The sequence below is a fragment of the Indicator indicator genome, chromosome 26 (genome assembly GCF_027791375.1).
Source record: "Indicator indicator isolate 239-I01 chromosome 26, UM_Iind_1.1, whole genome shotgun sequence".
Taxonomy (NCBI): Eukaryota; Metazoa; Chordata; class Aves; order Piciformes; family Indicatoridae; genus Indicator; species Indicator indicator.
The window spans coordinates 8,923,229-8,938,815 of NC_072035.1; the positions used below are offsets into that span (position 1 = coordinate 8,923,229).

The 15,587-nt window shown below is 43.6% G+C and overlaps 1 protein-coding gene across 1 annotated transcript; it reads left to right on the plus strand.

The window, feature by feature from the left end:
• The first annotated feature begins 314 nt into the window (after positions 1 to 314).
• Positions 315 to 12,923, plus strand: ORAI1 (ORAI calcium release-activated calcium modulator 1). The gene is made up of 2 exons (XM_054392714.1): positions 315 to 428; positions 11,608 to 12,923. Exons 1-2 carry the CDS (start codon positions 315 to 317, stop codon positions 12,172 to 12,174), a joined length of 681 nt encoding a protein of 226 aa, XP_054248689.1. The 3' UTR covers positions 12,175 to 12,923.
• The last annotated feature ends 2,664 nt before the right edge of the window (positions 12,924 to 15,587 follow it).

Sequence of the window (15,587 nt, forward strand, 5' to 3'; positions counted from 1 at the left end):
CACTCGGAAGCACGATGCGCCAACCAACGCTCAGGCTCCCTCTGGGGCTGCCGGGAAGCGGCGGCAGCGGAATCGGTCTGGGGGCCGGGCTGTGTCGTACCGTCCAATAAGGTGGCGGCTGGGAGGTGCCCGCCGGGTGGCGGCGCGCAGGCTCCTAGCGGCCGCGGCGGCAGGCGCGGCCCCAGCACCGGCAGGAGCCGGGCGCCATGGGGTGTTAGCGCAGCTGGTGCCCTCGCTCTGTCGCCGGAAGGAGCCGCCGTGTGCCTCTCGCTCCGTTCCATTCCTTCGCTCGCCGCGCCCGCCGCCTGGAGCCCATGAGCCTGAACGAGCACTCGATGCAGGCGCTGTCCTGGCGAAAGCTCTACCTGAGCCGTGCCAAGCTGAAAGCCTCTAGCCGCACCTCCGCGCTGCTCTCCGGCTTCGCCATGGTAAGCGGGCCGGCTTCGCTCGGAGGGCAGGGGACCCTGGCTGGCAGCCCGTGGCACTCCCGTCAGTGGGGAGCCGTTGCGTGGGGAGCGGTACCGCCGCCGCTTCTCCTTTTTCTGACCGGGGACCTCTGCCTCCCCTCAGAGTCTGAGGACAGACGGGGACGAGCGTAGCCTCTGAGGCGACGTGTGGCACCCCGGGGCGGCGGGAAGTGGGGCGGGCCCTGCCGCCTTTTCCTCAGAGCGCCCGGGCCGCCCTGGCCTCCAGCCCTTCGGGCAGCCGGGGTCGGCGCTCCCGGTCGGCGTCTGAGGAGGATGAGGAGGCACGGGAGCCGTTCCGGTAGCAGCGGGGCCGGGTAGGTGCCGAGCATGCCTCGGTGAGCTCACATGGGTAGTTCGTTTTCTGTGGAAAAGCTGTCATGCTACAGGTTAAAAGGTGCCTCACGGCTTTTAACTTCTCCGCATAGCTCCGATACTTCGTGTAGAATTTTTTGCTCGCTGCTTATTTTTTTCTGCGGAGGACACTCAGCATGCCAAAAATCAGCCTCGGCGGCGGGGCATTCCTACCGCTTGCTCACAGAAGACGCCGCACGGAGCTGTACACACGGAGGTTAGAACGGATTTCTGTTCGGTGCGCCGCTTCGTGCTGTGGTGTCGGAGCGCGCTGTGCACGCAAAGTCCCCCCGGTCTGCCCAGCTTCTGGTGCTTTGCACTCCCACTCTTCTTCCCAGACCACAACCGCACATGTTGTGCAAATGGATGGGATGGCAGTTTTAGATAAATTAGGGAAAATAACTGGTCAAGGATAACGGTGTCGTCCGCGCCAACTCGTAACATCCATCGTGAGTTATATGTAGCTGCGATGTTTCTGATTGTTATTTAAGGAAGTCTTGAGTGTTGTTTAGTTCGAAGTTTTGTTTTATGCACGTTTTAGAAACGTCTTTTTGGTTAATTTGTGTTTTGCTTTCAAGATAGGATTATTAGAATAGGTTTGTACCAAATTACCTCGAATGAAAGCTCCGTGTAGATTAAGATACAGTGATTTAGACTTCATCCTATGTTCAGCCCTCTAAATGCGCTGAGCTGCTAACGGCACTCAGCTCGGTACTCATCTATGGCCATAATGTTCCATAGTTTTAAAATACCGACTTCCACAGCTCTGACTTAGTTTGTTTTGGGTTTTTTGCACCGCTTTAGCAATGTATTTTAAACCGTAAAATAAATTCCTCTTTAGAGCAGCTTCTCTAATGAGAGGATGCTGTTTGGAAACATAGCAGGCGGTCTGCAGCAGCATTCTGACGGTCAAATAAATGTCACTGTCCTTCTTCCACGGCTAAAAACAGACAACAGCTTTTCGGGGTGGTGGTGGACTGCTTGCCTTTGACTGACAGGCGACTGTGTGAGTGCAGCGGCATATTTGAGTTGGTTCTTCTTGAGTAACATGCATCAGGCTGGGAGCTCATGCTCTGCTGCGGAGTTTTCCTTTTTCTATGTCCGTTCTGCTGTATCAGAGCAGTTTGTCGGCGTTGAATTCTTGCGTTAGGCTTTTACACTGAGAGAGAGAACACGGGAAAAAAAATGTAGTTTGTTGGTTTTTTACAACTATTCATTAAGGGAGGGTGCATCTCCATTAATAAAAATACTATTACTGAAAAGTCAGACTTAATCTCTTAAATCCCTCTGGCTTTTCCTTAAGCATATGCTATGTGGACTCTCAAAATCCGAGGGATGTATGAGATGAGATTCCTTTCTTGATTCTCTAGAAGAGTTTCTAGTTCAGTGACCTGCAGTTTAAAACTACTGCTATTTAATTGATGCTATTTAGGGAGTTTCAGGAAAAAGCCACTTTGTTCCAGGTAACAAAATCGCTCATTGCCAGGGTTGTTACATGTGAACAATCATTGCACTTTATTTTTTCAGAAGTTACTCCTGAAAAAATTTCCCTTTTATTCTTCCTTTAACAAGGTGGTACTGGAAAACCACTTGAAGCCTGAATGGGTTTGCTGTGATAGTCCTTTAGCTGAGACTTCCTTTTCTATTTTCAGAAGAGCTGACTTAACTTTCAAGTATATTTAGATTTCTTTTGAATAACTTTGCTTTTAAGTTGTCCTTCTGCTGTTGTAAAGCAGAGCTGCTTTCTACTGTCTTGCCTGTACATTGTTTACTGGATTCAGCAGATTGTCTGGCACCTAATGTTTGAACAAACTGCTGCTCGAGTACCATCTAGTCTTGGATCTATAGCTTACAACAGCCATTAAGTGTTATTGTTCCTTTGCTTTGCTTATCTGACACAAGGAAAAGAGAGCTTCAATGACACATCCAGGACCACCCATCAGATTGATGAGATTGAGGAGTGGAATGTGTTAGTTTCCAGCTGGCCCCATTGATCCTTGCTCTTTAGGTTAACAGAACTTGCATCCTCTAATTTGAGTTTACACTCCACCCCCGCAACGGTTCCTTTATTTCTGACTGATTTTGTGTGTCACTGCAGCCATCTCGCAAAGCTTATTTCCTCAGGACTGGTTATGCATACCCCAGTCAAACAATGCCTGCAAAATCTAGAGATTGCTTGGGTCACTGATGTGTAGAGTATGAACTGCTTAGCCAGGCTTCAGACTCAGAAAGTTTACTCTTTTCCTGAGAAGATTGGTTAAAAACCTGGTTTACAGTTAATTCTGCTTTAGAACTACACATCATGGTTTGTGTGTTAGCATCAGAAACCGTTGCGGGGTCAGCGTTGGAGCTGAACTCCTACAAGTAAACCTGAGCGTTTTCATTGTGCAGGTTTCCACAGATGCTATCATCCAATGCCATGCATCTAAGAGGAAGTCTGTGAATTTTATAATCTTGCATTTAAAACACTTCTCCAATTTGTAGGGCCAGCAAGTAATATCAATCCCCCAAATGGTTAGAGGTAAAAAAAGAAATTATACTCTGCAAGGTACATTTAGTCCATGAAAGAATGGAGGATTCCTTCCATGAGTCATGGAGGATTTCTCACTGCAGGGTTATAACACCGATGCATGACTTCTCCCCTACACACACATACCTGGCTTTATGTTTGGGGGGTTTTATTTCTTAATCCAGTTTGTCTGAATGCAGGAAATCTTCTGCAGATTGTATGCCATATTGCAAGCCCTAGCTCATCCACACCCCCAGTTGCAGTAACAAGAGCTGCAGTGCAGACAGCTAGCAGGTGATTTTTTTTAACAACTAAGCTGACTTGTTAGCATCAAGGATGCATCACAGAATAGTATAACAGTATCATGGTACTGGGAGTTGAGTCGCAAATCATAGGGAAGTTGTTGGATCCCAACAGTCATCAAAACAGAAAACTCAAACACCACCTCCCTCCACCAATTAACAGCTTTGTGAAAATCCCCAAGCCTAAACTAAGGGTCTAAATTACACACTATGGTTGTCTTCATTATATTTAGGATTTGGAGGGTGTTATTACCAGACACCACAGTTTTCTTTTAAATACCTCTAATGATTCAAGCTGGCTAGACTGCTGTCTATGTGGTGAGATATACTCTTCAAATATTGAATATCATCAAAGACCTGTCAACCCTTGCCTTTGAAATATAGCCAATATGGGCTTCTGAGGACAGCTTCAGTGTTTTATAGAAGGCTGACAGCACTGATAAATATTTATGAAGCTCATTTCCATAATAACAGTTGATGTGGAAATGATGGTAGGTAGGATGCTGTGCTGCTGTCAGGATACTCAAGACAGCATAGTCCTTGTCTAGTAAAGGTTACTCTGTGGTTCTAAATACTAAAATGGTCTCTCTAGATGTCGTTTTGGCTGTGTTTGGGTCCCTGGCAGGATAACATGAAACAGTCTCATTTTGTAACCTACAGGAGAGCATTACGGTCCCAATTTTGTGGCTTCTGCCTCCACTTCCCTTTTGTATGACTGTTACACTTAGAACTGCTTGGAAAGAATATTACCCCGTATAAAAGTTTTTTTCTATTCCAGTCATGAAAGCAACATTTCATTACTCCTTTGAAGCACCCTTGTCTCAGGTTACACATGCGCAAGGCAGTGTGGACCACTTGGAGCTCTTACTGATCTCTGCCTTTCAGCAGCTGTGAGGGGCTGCTGTAGTTTGGAGGATGTCGAGCTGCTGTTTTTTTTCCCTGCTGTGCTGTCTAATCTGACCTTGTCCTTATGGAACAGATTTAGTGTAAGTAGTGCTGTGTAGTATATTACCTTCTCAAGATGCAGTTACTCTGATTATATGGGCGTTGTCTTTTCATGTTCACTAGCAAAATAAAATTATCTCCCATATTTGTATTCATATGTTAGCTTTAGCAAATATTAACCTGTTTTGCCATTCTGCAATGTATAATAATTCACAATCAAGATTCTAGGTTAAAAGATGAATAATGCTTGCATTCTTTGCTGTATCAAACCAGGAATAAGATCATTATTCTGACTTTTATCTTTTTAATTTCCTGTGACTGATTTCTGGCTCAAAGAGTCTTTCTATGAGTTGTTTATAACTCATGAATGGTGCAGACACAGTGAAAGCCTGGCTCTGTGCCTCTGTCTCTAGGAGTTATTAGTACTGTCAGGAAAACAGAGCCCAACTGACTCAGGAGCTGAGGAGACAGCCAGAGGAGTGACTTCCAGTGATGCCATGACATCCATCTCATTCCTGACTTTCCTCTGTGGTCCCACACATAGACAAGCAGTTATGCAGAAAATGGAATTTGTTACTGATTTAACCTTGTGATCCTCAAGGCTTGGAGCAACCACTTCTATGTGAGTGGGATCCTCTCCTGCTAGGAGTAGCATGTGCTGTAAAACTTTGTGGCCGACTAGATGTATTCAAGTTCAGTCCTAGCTGCAGCAGTGGAAGGTAAGAAAATACTTCTACAGAGAGTTGTTTGTTGAGATATTTTAGTGATCACCACATGCGGTTTTTCCTTGTGTGCTGATCCAGGAGGTGAAGGTGGTATAGAATTGTAGCATCTCCGGGTAAGATTTGCACACTTCTCTTGACATGTGACTGGATCCTTTACAAAATGCAACCATGATTTTTGATCAGAACAGCTTTCTTTTAAGCTGTTCCTGTTGTGCTAGATTGTGTAGAAATTGTCTTGTCCTCCTAGTCAGTTTCAATTTATGAGTGTTACCTGTGGCTGGGGAAGAGGAGGTGAGGACAGTCTTGCAAACGTAGACCCATGTTCATTAAGATGTGGTTAGTACCTTTAGTGAGAATGGTGCTTGATGCTGACACTGTCCTTTCCAAAGGGGTTTTGCTTCTTGCAGCCTGTGAGGCAGCTAACTGCATGAGCAGTAAATGCAGTAAGAATGTGATGACACTGAGAGGCAGCAATTCTCAAAGTATTCATTAAATGGGCCCTTATGAGATTGTCTGTATTTAAACCTGGCAATTTTTCATAAGGTTGGTTCCTTGCTCTGATTTTTGTATCAATCTGTCAGATCCCAAGACAGGGGATCACTTGTGATTTGATCTCCAGGCTAGTCAAACAGCATCCTGTGACGTACAGGGCATAAATCTGTATCTGTTCCATCAGTAGGTATTGGCTGCAGCCCCCTGGTCACAGAAGGTATTTAGCTGAAATTGAGTGTCTTGGAGAAGTGACCACATGTGTTCTTTGGAGCTCTTATCAGCAGTGGGGAGTTTGAATGAGCTGCAGCTCTGTCTGTGGCACACTGAACTCAGTTGTGACTCGCAGTGGTGTTAACGCTGGTGTTTGATACTGTGAGAGATAGTACATCAGCTACAGCAGGGCTGTATTCCAGAGCTCAGAGTTGTCTTTGGGAGGAAGGGGAGGGGAGGAAGTAATCTTTAAATAGCTTGTAGATAATACAGATTTGAGATAAGGCATTTTATTTCCTTTACAGCAATGGCTACTGGTTATAAGAAAGGTGCATACCTGTGATTAAGTCAGAAAGCTCTCAGCTACTCTGGCTGCTGTTGCTGTTACACATGATAGCAGAGCAGTTATGTTTTATCCCATGTTGAAAGTATTAATATGATCTGCTACAAGGATGGCTCTTACCACACTTCTTACTTTTGTTTTTCTTCTGATTGTTTTCTATCACTTTTTATTTCACTGGAAACTTCTTATTGCTGAAACCCCTATCTTAAAACAAGAATTGAATCTGCAGCTGGCATTGTGCTGGAATTAAAACCAATCTGAGTCAACTCAACATACTCTACAGTAGCATTTGCAGCTGGGGAATAATGTTTAACTTTGAAGTCATTCATTTCAGCCCTGCTGCTGTGGTAAAAATGAGCACAGTTGCTTATCATGCATTTCAGAAGCAATATGAGGTTCGTTTGCAGCTACGTACGTGACTAGCTCTTTACAGCAATTGTTATTGCTAGTGAAAATTGTTTTATTAGTGTGTCACAGCTCATTTCTTGCAAAGCAGTGGAGTCAGTATTTGTCAGGCACTGTGTCAGTGCTCTTGTATGGATAGAAACCTTCAGAGCATGCAGGATTTTGTCATTTAAAAGCAGGAGTTTCTTTTAAGCTGCTCTGGTCTAGTAAGACATGGGCACATTATACATAAGTGGAATGAGCTTATTTCAGGATATTAAACATTAAATTAAATTGAAATGCAGGTTCTTTTAGAGAGTAGTTAGATTTCTTGCACTCTGGCAGTATATAGGTTGCCATGACTGAATTCCAGGGCTATAAGAAGCCTTAACATGATGATGGGCCCAAATTCAGTTACCTTTGAACACATCTTAATGCCCACCTTCATCAGGCATATGAGAACTCCAGTCACACCTTCTGACATCATGAGGTTCCTTTAATTTTGTCAAGAAGCTATGTTTCAGATTTACAGCTTTGCCAAGGGCTGTAGTAAATCTATCAGTCATATTTGCAGGATGATCTAAAGTTGAAGTTAGCTGCTCTTTGAGCCAGGGATTAGACCAGATGACTTCTTGAGATGTCTTCCAACCTACGTTATTCTATGATTATGCAGCAAGGCAAGATGCTTGCAGCATGGTAGAAATCATGCAGCAAATGCTCAAACAAGCTTTGAGAATGGTGAAGGACAAGGTGCTGCAACATGTATTGGATTCTGTGGTCCTGAGGGACCCACTGAAACCTCATAGAGAAGAGAGAACTACCTTTAGCCTCTACCTGTGAGTTCAGGCTTTGGGTCATATCAGATGAGCTCACTGGGCTCTCCTTGCAAATGTTACCTTACAAGAGCAGTTGTGATCTGTGCATTTTGAAAGTGCAGCAAGAACAAAGGAGAGAATTCTGATCTCTGCATCACTGTTTGAAAACAGACACGGGGCTTCATAATGAGAAATAGAGCTTTTTCTTTTAGGTGCCTGGCTCAAGTGTCGCCTGGGAAGTAAAGAACCAGAGACTTGCAATTGAAAAGACTTGGCAGGTTTTCTGCTAGTTTATAGTGAAAGGCTTTCCAAATTAGCTGTCTTGACAGCTTGAGAAGACAGAAAACATGAGCAGATTTTCCACTTCTAGGTCAACCCTTTGCCATGTTGAATACAGGGAGTTGTAGCTATGCCCCAGAGGAGACTTTCCATCAACTTCAGCAGACTTTGAAATCCTTCAGGCATTCTGCATCCTACAACCTCCCCAAAAGTCTCCATTTGAAGTGAGTTCTGAAGTAACTCTTTATCTGAATGAATGGGGGAGTGTTCCTTGGTTCCCCCACTGCTGCTTTGTATACATTTCTAACCCCAGTGTCAGTTACAGCTGCAACTCGGTGCATTTCCTCTTGTTCATGGGTGTCTCCATCCAGCTAGTTTGCTTCAGCATAATTGTTTCTTACACTGACCCTATAATACTAGAATCCCTTCAGCCTCAACAGAAGTATTTTTCCAGCCACTCTATAGTCTCCCAGGTGGGTGAATTGCAAAGTTTTCCCTCAAAGCAGGCAGGTTTGTCTTCCCATCACGATTTCAGTCACTCACTTCGGTGTAGGATCTTTCCTGGCCCACCAGTGGATGCAGTTACTACTATTCCCTTTGGTTCCAGCCATGGAGAGGTCATACTGTTTCTTGTCAGAATAGCCAAGTATAACGTAACTTCATTCCAAATGCTGGACTCTCTTTGTATTTTGTGTTGGTATTAGGGCTGTGCTGGCATGGAAATTACTGTGGGAGGGATGGAGTGGGGAGAAGATGCTGAAGATGGCCCAGGTGTCTAACCCCTGTGGGATGCCCTGGTCTTTTCTAGGAGTCTCCTTTGGGAGCTTGCTTTCCCTTGGGTGCTTTGTGGTATATGGCCTCCCTCCTACAGCTGTGTGCAGGTGTACATGAGGCTTCAGGGTTGGGCTGGCTGACTGCTCTCCTGCTGCCTTATTCACACCTTGTTGGCATCCCAAACTGGAAATAATTGGTGGTGGTTACTTGGCTGCCAGCTTATTTTGCACATGTTAGAAGACTAGCACTTAGGCGATCTTTCAAGTGAGATTGATGCTACCCATAATTATTCTTACAGAAAGAGTGCACTTGGAATTACAGTAAGTAATTGCATGGTATGATTTCAGCTGAAGGAGGTTACACCCCGCTCATGGAGTAAATTCCAGCAAGTCTTAAGTATCAGGCACAGCCTTGCCGGATTTCAGAAAACTCTTCTGAGACAGTTTGGAGCCTACCTACCCAACAAGCTTCTGTGCAATGCAGGTCTGTGCTCGTATGCATCAGCCACAGAAGCTGAAGCCCTGCTTGTGTAGCTTGAGCTCAGGTTGAAGCTATCGCATCAGGTGTAGGTACTTCTGCAGTCACCCTTTGAGGGAAACACCCAGCAATATTAAAATTAAGTCTTTTTAACCCAGGAAAACTTGGATTCCTGGTCTGGACATCTTTTACTATTTGTCTTTATGATTCTGTCAGTGATTATCTAGACACAGAGCTATCCGAGTATCTGAATGCTGCCTAAAGTAAGCTAGTTCCTTGCAAGATTTTGTTTTGATCATGCATGTAATTACAGCCAAAACAGAAGTAGGTACATTTAGATTAAATGTAATTATTTGGCATTTCTTTTTAGCTCAGGGTAGGCTGAAAGGAGGAAGAAAGGCTTTCTTCTTGATGCTCTGTTGAAGTGGGAAGAGAACAATAGCTCCGGGATAGCTGGCATGTTGAAACTGAGAGAGCCTGACTGCGGTTCAAAATCAGATGCTTGATAGCCATTATTACATGGAGACATTGATGCATGGAAATGTAAAATGTCTTCAGTACTTGGTGAATTAAATGCACCTTTTCTTAAAATAAAGTCTTCATCTTTTGAGGTTTGATAAGTAGTTTTGATAAGTATGAAAATGAATCCACAGTTGTGAAGAATCGCAATTATCCTGTGAAAAATGGCAGGGAGCCCAACATCCCATGAGTGCATTAGGACTGAACAAGCAGTCCTGCAGAGGAGACATCCAATGACCAAATGTTTATCCTTTCAAATGTGAAGTTGCCCATGGCTGAGAAATGGTATTTTTAAATCCTCAAGCCAGAATTGTGTAGGCATTGATACAATTTCTTCTCGAGTTTCTTGTAACACTTGGAAATGCTTTGCTAGTTGGCCAGGTATTACAGCTCGTGACAATAAAAGCTTTCAGTAAAGGCCTTAAAACACTGGCAAATGGCCTTGAGTGCCTGTTGAAACATGTCTGAGCAAAACCCTTAGTTGGCTTAATATTTGGGGTGTTAGTGGTGCAGGGTTCTGGTGTCCTGGAACATGCTGGTTCTGGCAGCATAAGATGAGATTGCGGTCTAGGTACATCAAGAGTCAGCTCTGGCAAAGTAGTGAGGTTTGGATATTCTTCCTGGTTTTGCAGCTGTCTTTGGGTCTTAGTTTCTGTGTGTCCCTGCATCCATACTGTAGGAAATCTTCTTGATACCAGTTTGATGAGACTTGGGGTGTTTGAAATGTATTCTACAGGCCAAGTGCTGTCCAAACCATGAATAATGCCTGTGGTGATGGGCTAAAATTGTACTGATGGGGCTCAAAAAAGTTGATTTGTTTCAGAGGCTGGGTTGCACACACTGACTTCATGGTCTTTTTGAGGGCAAGCTGCTATGTTCCAGAAGAGCTAGGCATAGCTTAGTGCTGCCATGAGTCTGACTGTACAACTCCTTCCTCCTCAGTTACATAGGCCTGTGCCAGCTTTGTTGTTCATCAGAAGCATTGCAGAAACAGGTCAGTTTGCTAAGCTAGCAGAAGATCACAATCTCTTATCCAGGTTAGCTGTTGATGGGTGAGCAAGTTGAGTCATTTCAGTGAAGGATCAAGAGTGGGCAGCCAAGGTGCAGGTGTGGGTCAGTCTGAACTGTGCTAAATGGCAGCCTTTGCTTCTTCCTTGTGGTGTATGTACATACAGATATATCTAAGATTGCTGGTAGGTGGTTTGTTTGGGTTGTTCCTCTCCATTTTAAATATATTCTCTTCAAATAGATCCGTTGAGAAAGAGCACTAAACAGAGATACTGATGTGTGATCCCCTCTTTGGATCTGGGCTTTGTCTCAAAGGAAAATTTATCAGGAAAGATTCTTTTTCAAGGGCTGCTGGCATTAATGTCATTTGTTAAGTACACATGCATAAACTTGTGTTAAAAGGCATTTTAGTTAATTTTCTTGATCAAAACTACTTGAGCTGTGTTTATGTTAGTTACTTAGTGCTAATTGCTGCTCCTTAAGTACATGCATGCTTGGAGGTCTAAGTTCATAAAAGGACAAGGCTGCATATGGTAGTAGGGGGGCTGGGCCTTGGTGCATTTTCATGAGTGAGCACTGCTCTTCAGAACTTTAAAAGAAATATCCAAGGAGAAAGGAAGGACAACCAAAATGTATAGTCTATCATGTAGTGAAAGGTCAAAGCTGCCTCTGATAGAACACAGGAAAGAAGAAATGTGTTACTCTGAGTCCAAGTTTGTTGATCAGAAAGTTCAGCTGTCTTGTTGGAATGAACTGGAGGTGGCAAGGTGGTTGTGCTGTGAAGAGCTTTTGTGCATACTGATGGTTTACTCAACAATGGAACAAAAGTATGAAAGCTGTGGCCTTTGCTTGATGGCTCAGACCTGAACTTGTACCTAAAGGGTGCAGATTAACATGAAGGGCAATTGAAATGCAGACTGGTTCTTTTGTTTGGATCAGACGATCCTCCTGAAACATGATTTAAACTTTATGTAATGTAAGTGATTTCATCTCTCTCTCCTTTCCAGGTGGCTATGGTAGAAGTTCAGCTAGATGCAGAACATGACTACCCTCAAGGCCTCTTGATTGCCTTCAGTGCCTGTACTACTGTCCTTGTTGCAGTTCACCTTTTTGCCCTGATGATAAGTACCTGCATTCTTCCAAACATAGAGGCTGTCAGCAATGTGCATAACCTCAACTCCGTGAAGGAATCCCCTCATGAGCGTATGCATCGGCACATCGAGCTTGCCTGGGCATTTTCCACTGTCATTGGGACTTTGCTCTTTCTTGCAGAGGTGGTGCTACTGTGTTGGGTGAAGTTTCTTCCTTTAAAGAAGAAAACAGATAATGCGCTCCAGAGCAACAGTTCCAGCATCACATCAGGACAGGCAGCAGCCATTGCATCAACATCCATTATGGTTCCCTTCGGACTGATTTTCATTGTGTTTGCAGTCCACTTCTACAGGTCCCTGGTGAGCCATAAAACAGACAGGCAATTCCAGGAACTGAATGAACTTGCTGAGTTTGCACGGCTCCAGGACCAGCTGGATCACAGAGGGGATACCATCTCCTCAGCTGTCACCCATTTTGCCTAAACCTGTGCTTAGAGAAAATAAACTCACTGTTCTGCTTCTGCCTTGTTACGTTGACTACCCTGTGGATGAACTGGTCGAGCAGTTGATTACTGTTTAAAGAGAGATTTTAAATGTTGTTCTGACTCTTTCAAGAGGGGGAAAAAAATGTTGCTCCTTTCATAAGTTTGTCTATCTGACATCAGGAGTGGATGGTGGGGTATGCTGGCACTGCACTGTATCCCTCCTCTCTGAGCACTGTCTAGATTGCTCCTTGTTTGTGCTGAGTAGGGGCTGTATAAATGCAGGGAAAATAACACTGTAAATTTGGGTTTCTGTTAGAGATGGAGCTTTTTTTCCCCTCTATTTATTTGATGTTGGCATTTACTAGAAGATAGTTTGTCTGTTCCATATTGCATGGCATGATACAAATTACTTGGGATGTGCAGCAATTAGCACTTGGTTTCAGTGCTAGTGGTGCTCTCTAGAAAGGCTGACAGATGGTTCAAGCATAGGCTTCCCACCACTTCCCCAGGATGGTTTGCTGCCAAGTAATTATTACTGCACTCATTTCTCCAGCACCTTTTCACGTGGCAGTTATGCATTTTATAACTCACTAAACACCCTTGACTAGTCTTACTGCGACGTGGTGTGTCCACATGAGCAGGAATGAGACTCTGCTCTACTCTTCCTTGGAAGAAAATAAAAGCAATAACTGGTTTAAAGTTCTCATGAGCCAGCACATACTATCTGGAGAGAGATTTGCCTGTTTTCCATTTAGGAATCTTTTCTTTAAAAGAAGGAACTAGATGGAAATTATCACTGGATGATGTTTTTTGCTTGAAAATCAGAACCACTGCTGGTTTTATCCAAGCCAAAGTAGTAATTCTTTTATACTTTTATATTAAAAACTGTCTTTTTAATAAATTCTGAGATGCCAGCAGCAAAAGGTGCTTTCTCTACGTTGGATTCCCAAGTAATTCACTCTGCCTTGGTCTTCCCTGTTTAGAAAAAGTCTTCTCCTTGCTGAAGTGTTTTGTTTAATAACTTAAGACATTTTTTGCTCCCAAAGGATCTGGAAGACTATTTTTCTCTGTATATTTATTTGAGGTAGGTTATTTGTAATTAATACTGCTCCTTACTTTCCAAGACTTGTTTCTGACAGCGAGGCTACTGTGTTAGGTCATTTCCTCTATAAGCAAAACCTTTCATTTGGCCTTTCAGATCAGGGGCTTGTCCAAGAATGATTGTAGCAGTTGTCCTGGGCTTCAGTAATTAGCTGTGTCTAGAAGTGGAATTGTTTGGAATGTGGTTCTCTGGAGCTGCTTTGGGCTTTAATGGATGCAAGCTGTTTTTTGAACACAAACTGAGAGAGGTTTCAGGTCTAATGGAACAAAGTTTAACCTCTCTATTGTCTCTCTCTCCATGGGATAGAAACTTGGGATTCTGAAATGAGACAGGTGTGACCAATACTGAGCAGCTGTACCTGACTGAGCCTGGATGGAGTGTGGTCTCACACCCAGCCTCCGTCTCAGGTTGTCCAGACAGGTGCTGGAGCCCTGAAGCAGGCTGTCCAGAGAGCTTGTGGAGTCTCCTTCTCTGGAGAAATTCCAACCCTGCCTGGACATTGTGATCCTGAGTAACCTGCTCTGGGTGTAACCCTACTTTGGCAGGAGGGTTGGACTAGATGATCTCCAGAGGTCCCTTCTAACTCTCACCAGTCTGGGACTGGTGACATACCTACAAACTGCTGGATGTGTCTGTATTTAGAGTAAGGGTGGCAGAGCGTGTTTACTACTGAAGGAGCCTCATGAAGCCACGGGGACTGATTTCTCATGTCAGCACCACCGCAGTGGAAGGTGTTGACAAGGTTACCTGTGGTGTTTGTCTTCTGAAACATAACTAAAAAAAAAAAAAAAAAAAAAAACCACAACCAAATCTACTGGGCTCTTGCTGTTAGCGCTTTTTTTTTTTCCTATCAGTGTCCTCAGTTCACAGGCAGAAAGCAGCTTTTCACTTGCTGTTTTCACAAGTCCTAGCCTACAGAGGCCAAACTGGATTTTCTTTTGCTCTGCCATTATGTTATGCTTTAAATATATTCTATTGCTGATGTAAATCTGCTGATGGTGAGAATCGTGACTCAGTCTCACAGGTGTTTGTTCATGGAACACTGGAAGGAGTGTGTTAGTACAGGCATTAATGAAGCAGCATTCCAAAACACAAAACTTTGGTAGTAGGCACAAAATGTATTTTTCCCATCCTGTACTGGAGTATGAGTCCTGGCTTGGGAAAAAGACTTAAAAACCCCCAGTAAAGGATGAAAACCTGACTCAATGCTCACACTAGAGCAAATGGTTGAAAGGGTGCTGTGATGCTTCTGTCCATAGACTGTGTAATTAAAAGTTAGTGGCCATTTGAATGGAAGTTCAGAAAATACCTTTTCCATGTTTATTTTGTAAAATGACTTGCTGTCCTAGATCAGTAGCTGACTATCTCTTTTGTGGCTCTTTCAAAGTGACAGAGAAGTGTGGGAGGTGTTTTATTGTTTTGTTTCAGAAGTACAGAATTAGAAGCTAGTGGGACAATCTTATTTTTAACTTTCTCAAGCTGGTAGGTTCTGAGCTAATGGCACTGTTACTACAGCTGCTTTCTGGCTATTTTCTGCACTTTAAGCCATGATATTGAGTGTATTTCTCTTATTTTCCTCCTGTGGAAATGCTTATGAAAGTTACACCCTGGGCACAGTCTCCTAACTGTGTGCTGGGGCAGTAACCAGACAATCGAAACATGAAGAGTGCACTTAGGATTTTTTTTTTTTAATCCCTTATTTATACTAATGGTATTCTGCATTTACCTCAAGCATTTTAAACATTGGTTACTGTATATTACTTATTTAGTTATAAAATACTTTAATGAAATAAAATATACCCAATTGTTGCTGATTATTTGTTATCTAGAGGTCTACAGTATGCTTATTGTCTCTGTCCCTCATCTCTTCAGCTGTGTTGTGCTAATCCTATCTCTGTGTTTCTGGGGATCTCTGAAAGATCTTCAGTTGCTCATTTCAGTCATGAAGATAAAGTTTCCTGTTCACACAGGTATAAGGAATATGTAGGCTGATGTGCTTTTCTCCTGTCAGCACTGCTGAAATCATGGGACTGAGCATGTTGTATTGTTAATCTCTCCAAGTGCTTAAATAGAGAAGTAGGTTATCTTCCAGCCTAGAAAACACCAGGAGTCAAGGATGCACTAATGACCCACTGGCCCACAGTTTGGTTTTTACCAGTGCTGGGCTGGGGCATGTGGGCTGGCCAAGGAGCAGAGCTGGGGTGAGATCTGGTCTCTGTGTTCCTGAGGATTAGGGAGGAGAATTAGCATCGTGTTACAGGAAATGCACAGAGCAAGGAAATAAAAAATATTAATTGAAACATGATCTG

What these genes read in the sequence shown, in the direction of transcription:
- ORAI1 (XM_054392714.1), top strand. Translation starts at nt 315, where the DNA reads ATGAGCCTGAACGAGCACTCGATGCAGGCGCTGTCCTGGCGAAAGCTC. An exon ending in TGCTCTCCGGCTTCGCCATG is followed by an intron (nt 429 to 11,607) that starts GTAAGCGGGCCG and finishes TCTCCTTTCCAG; the next exon opens with GTGGCTATGGTAGAAGTTCA.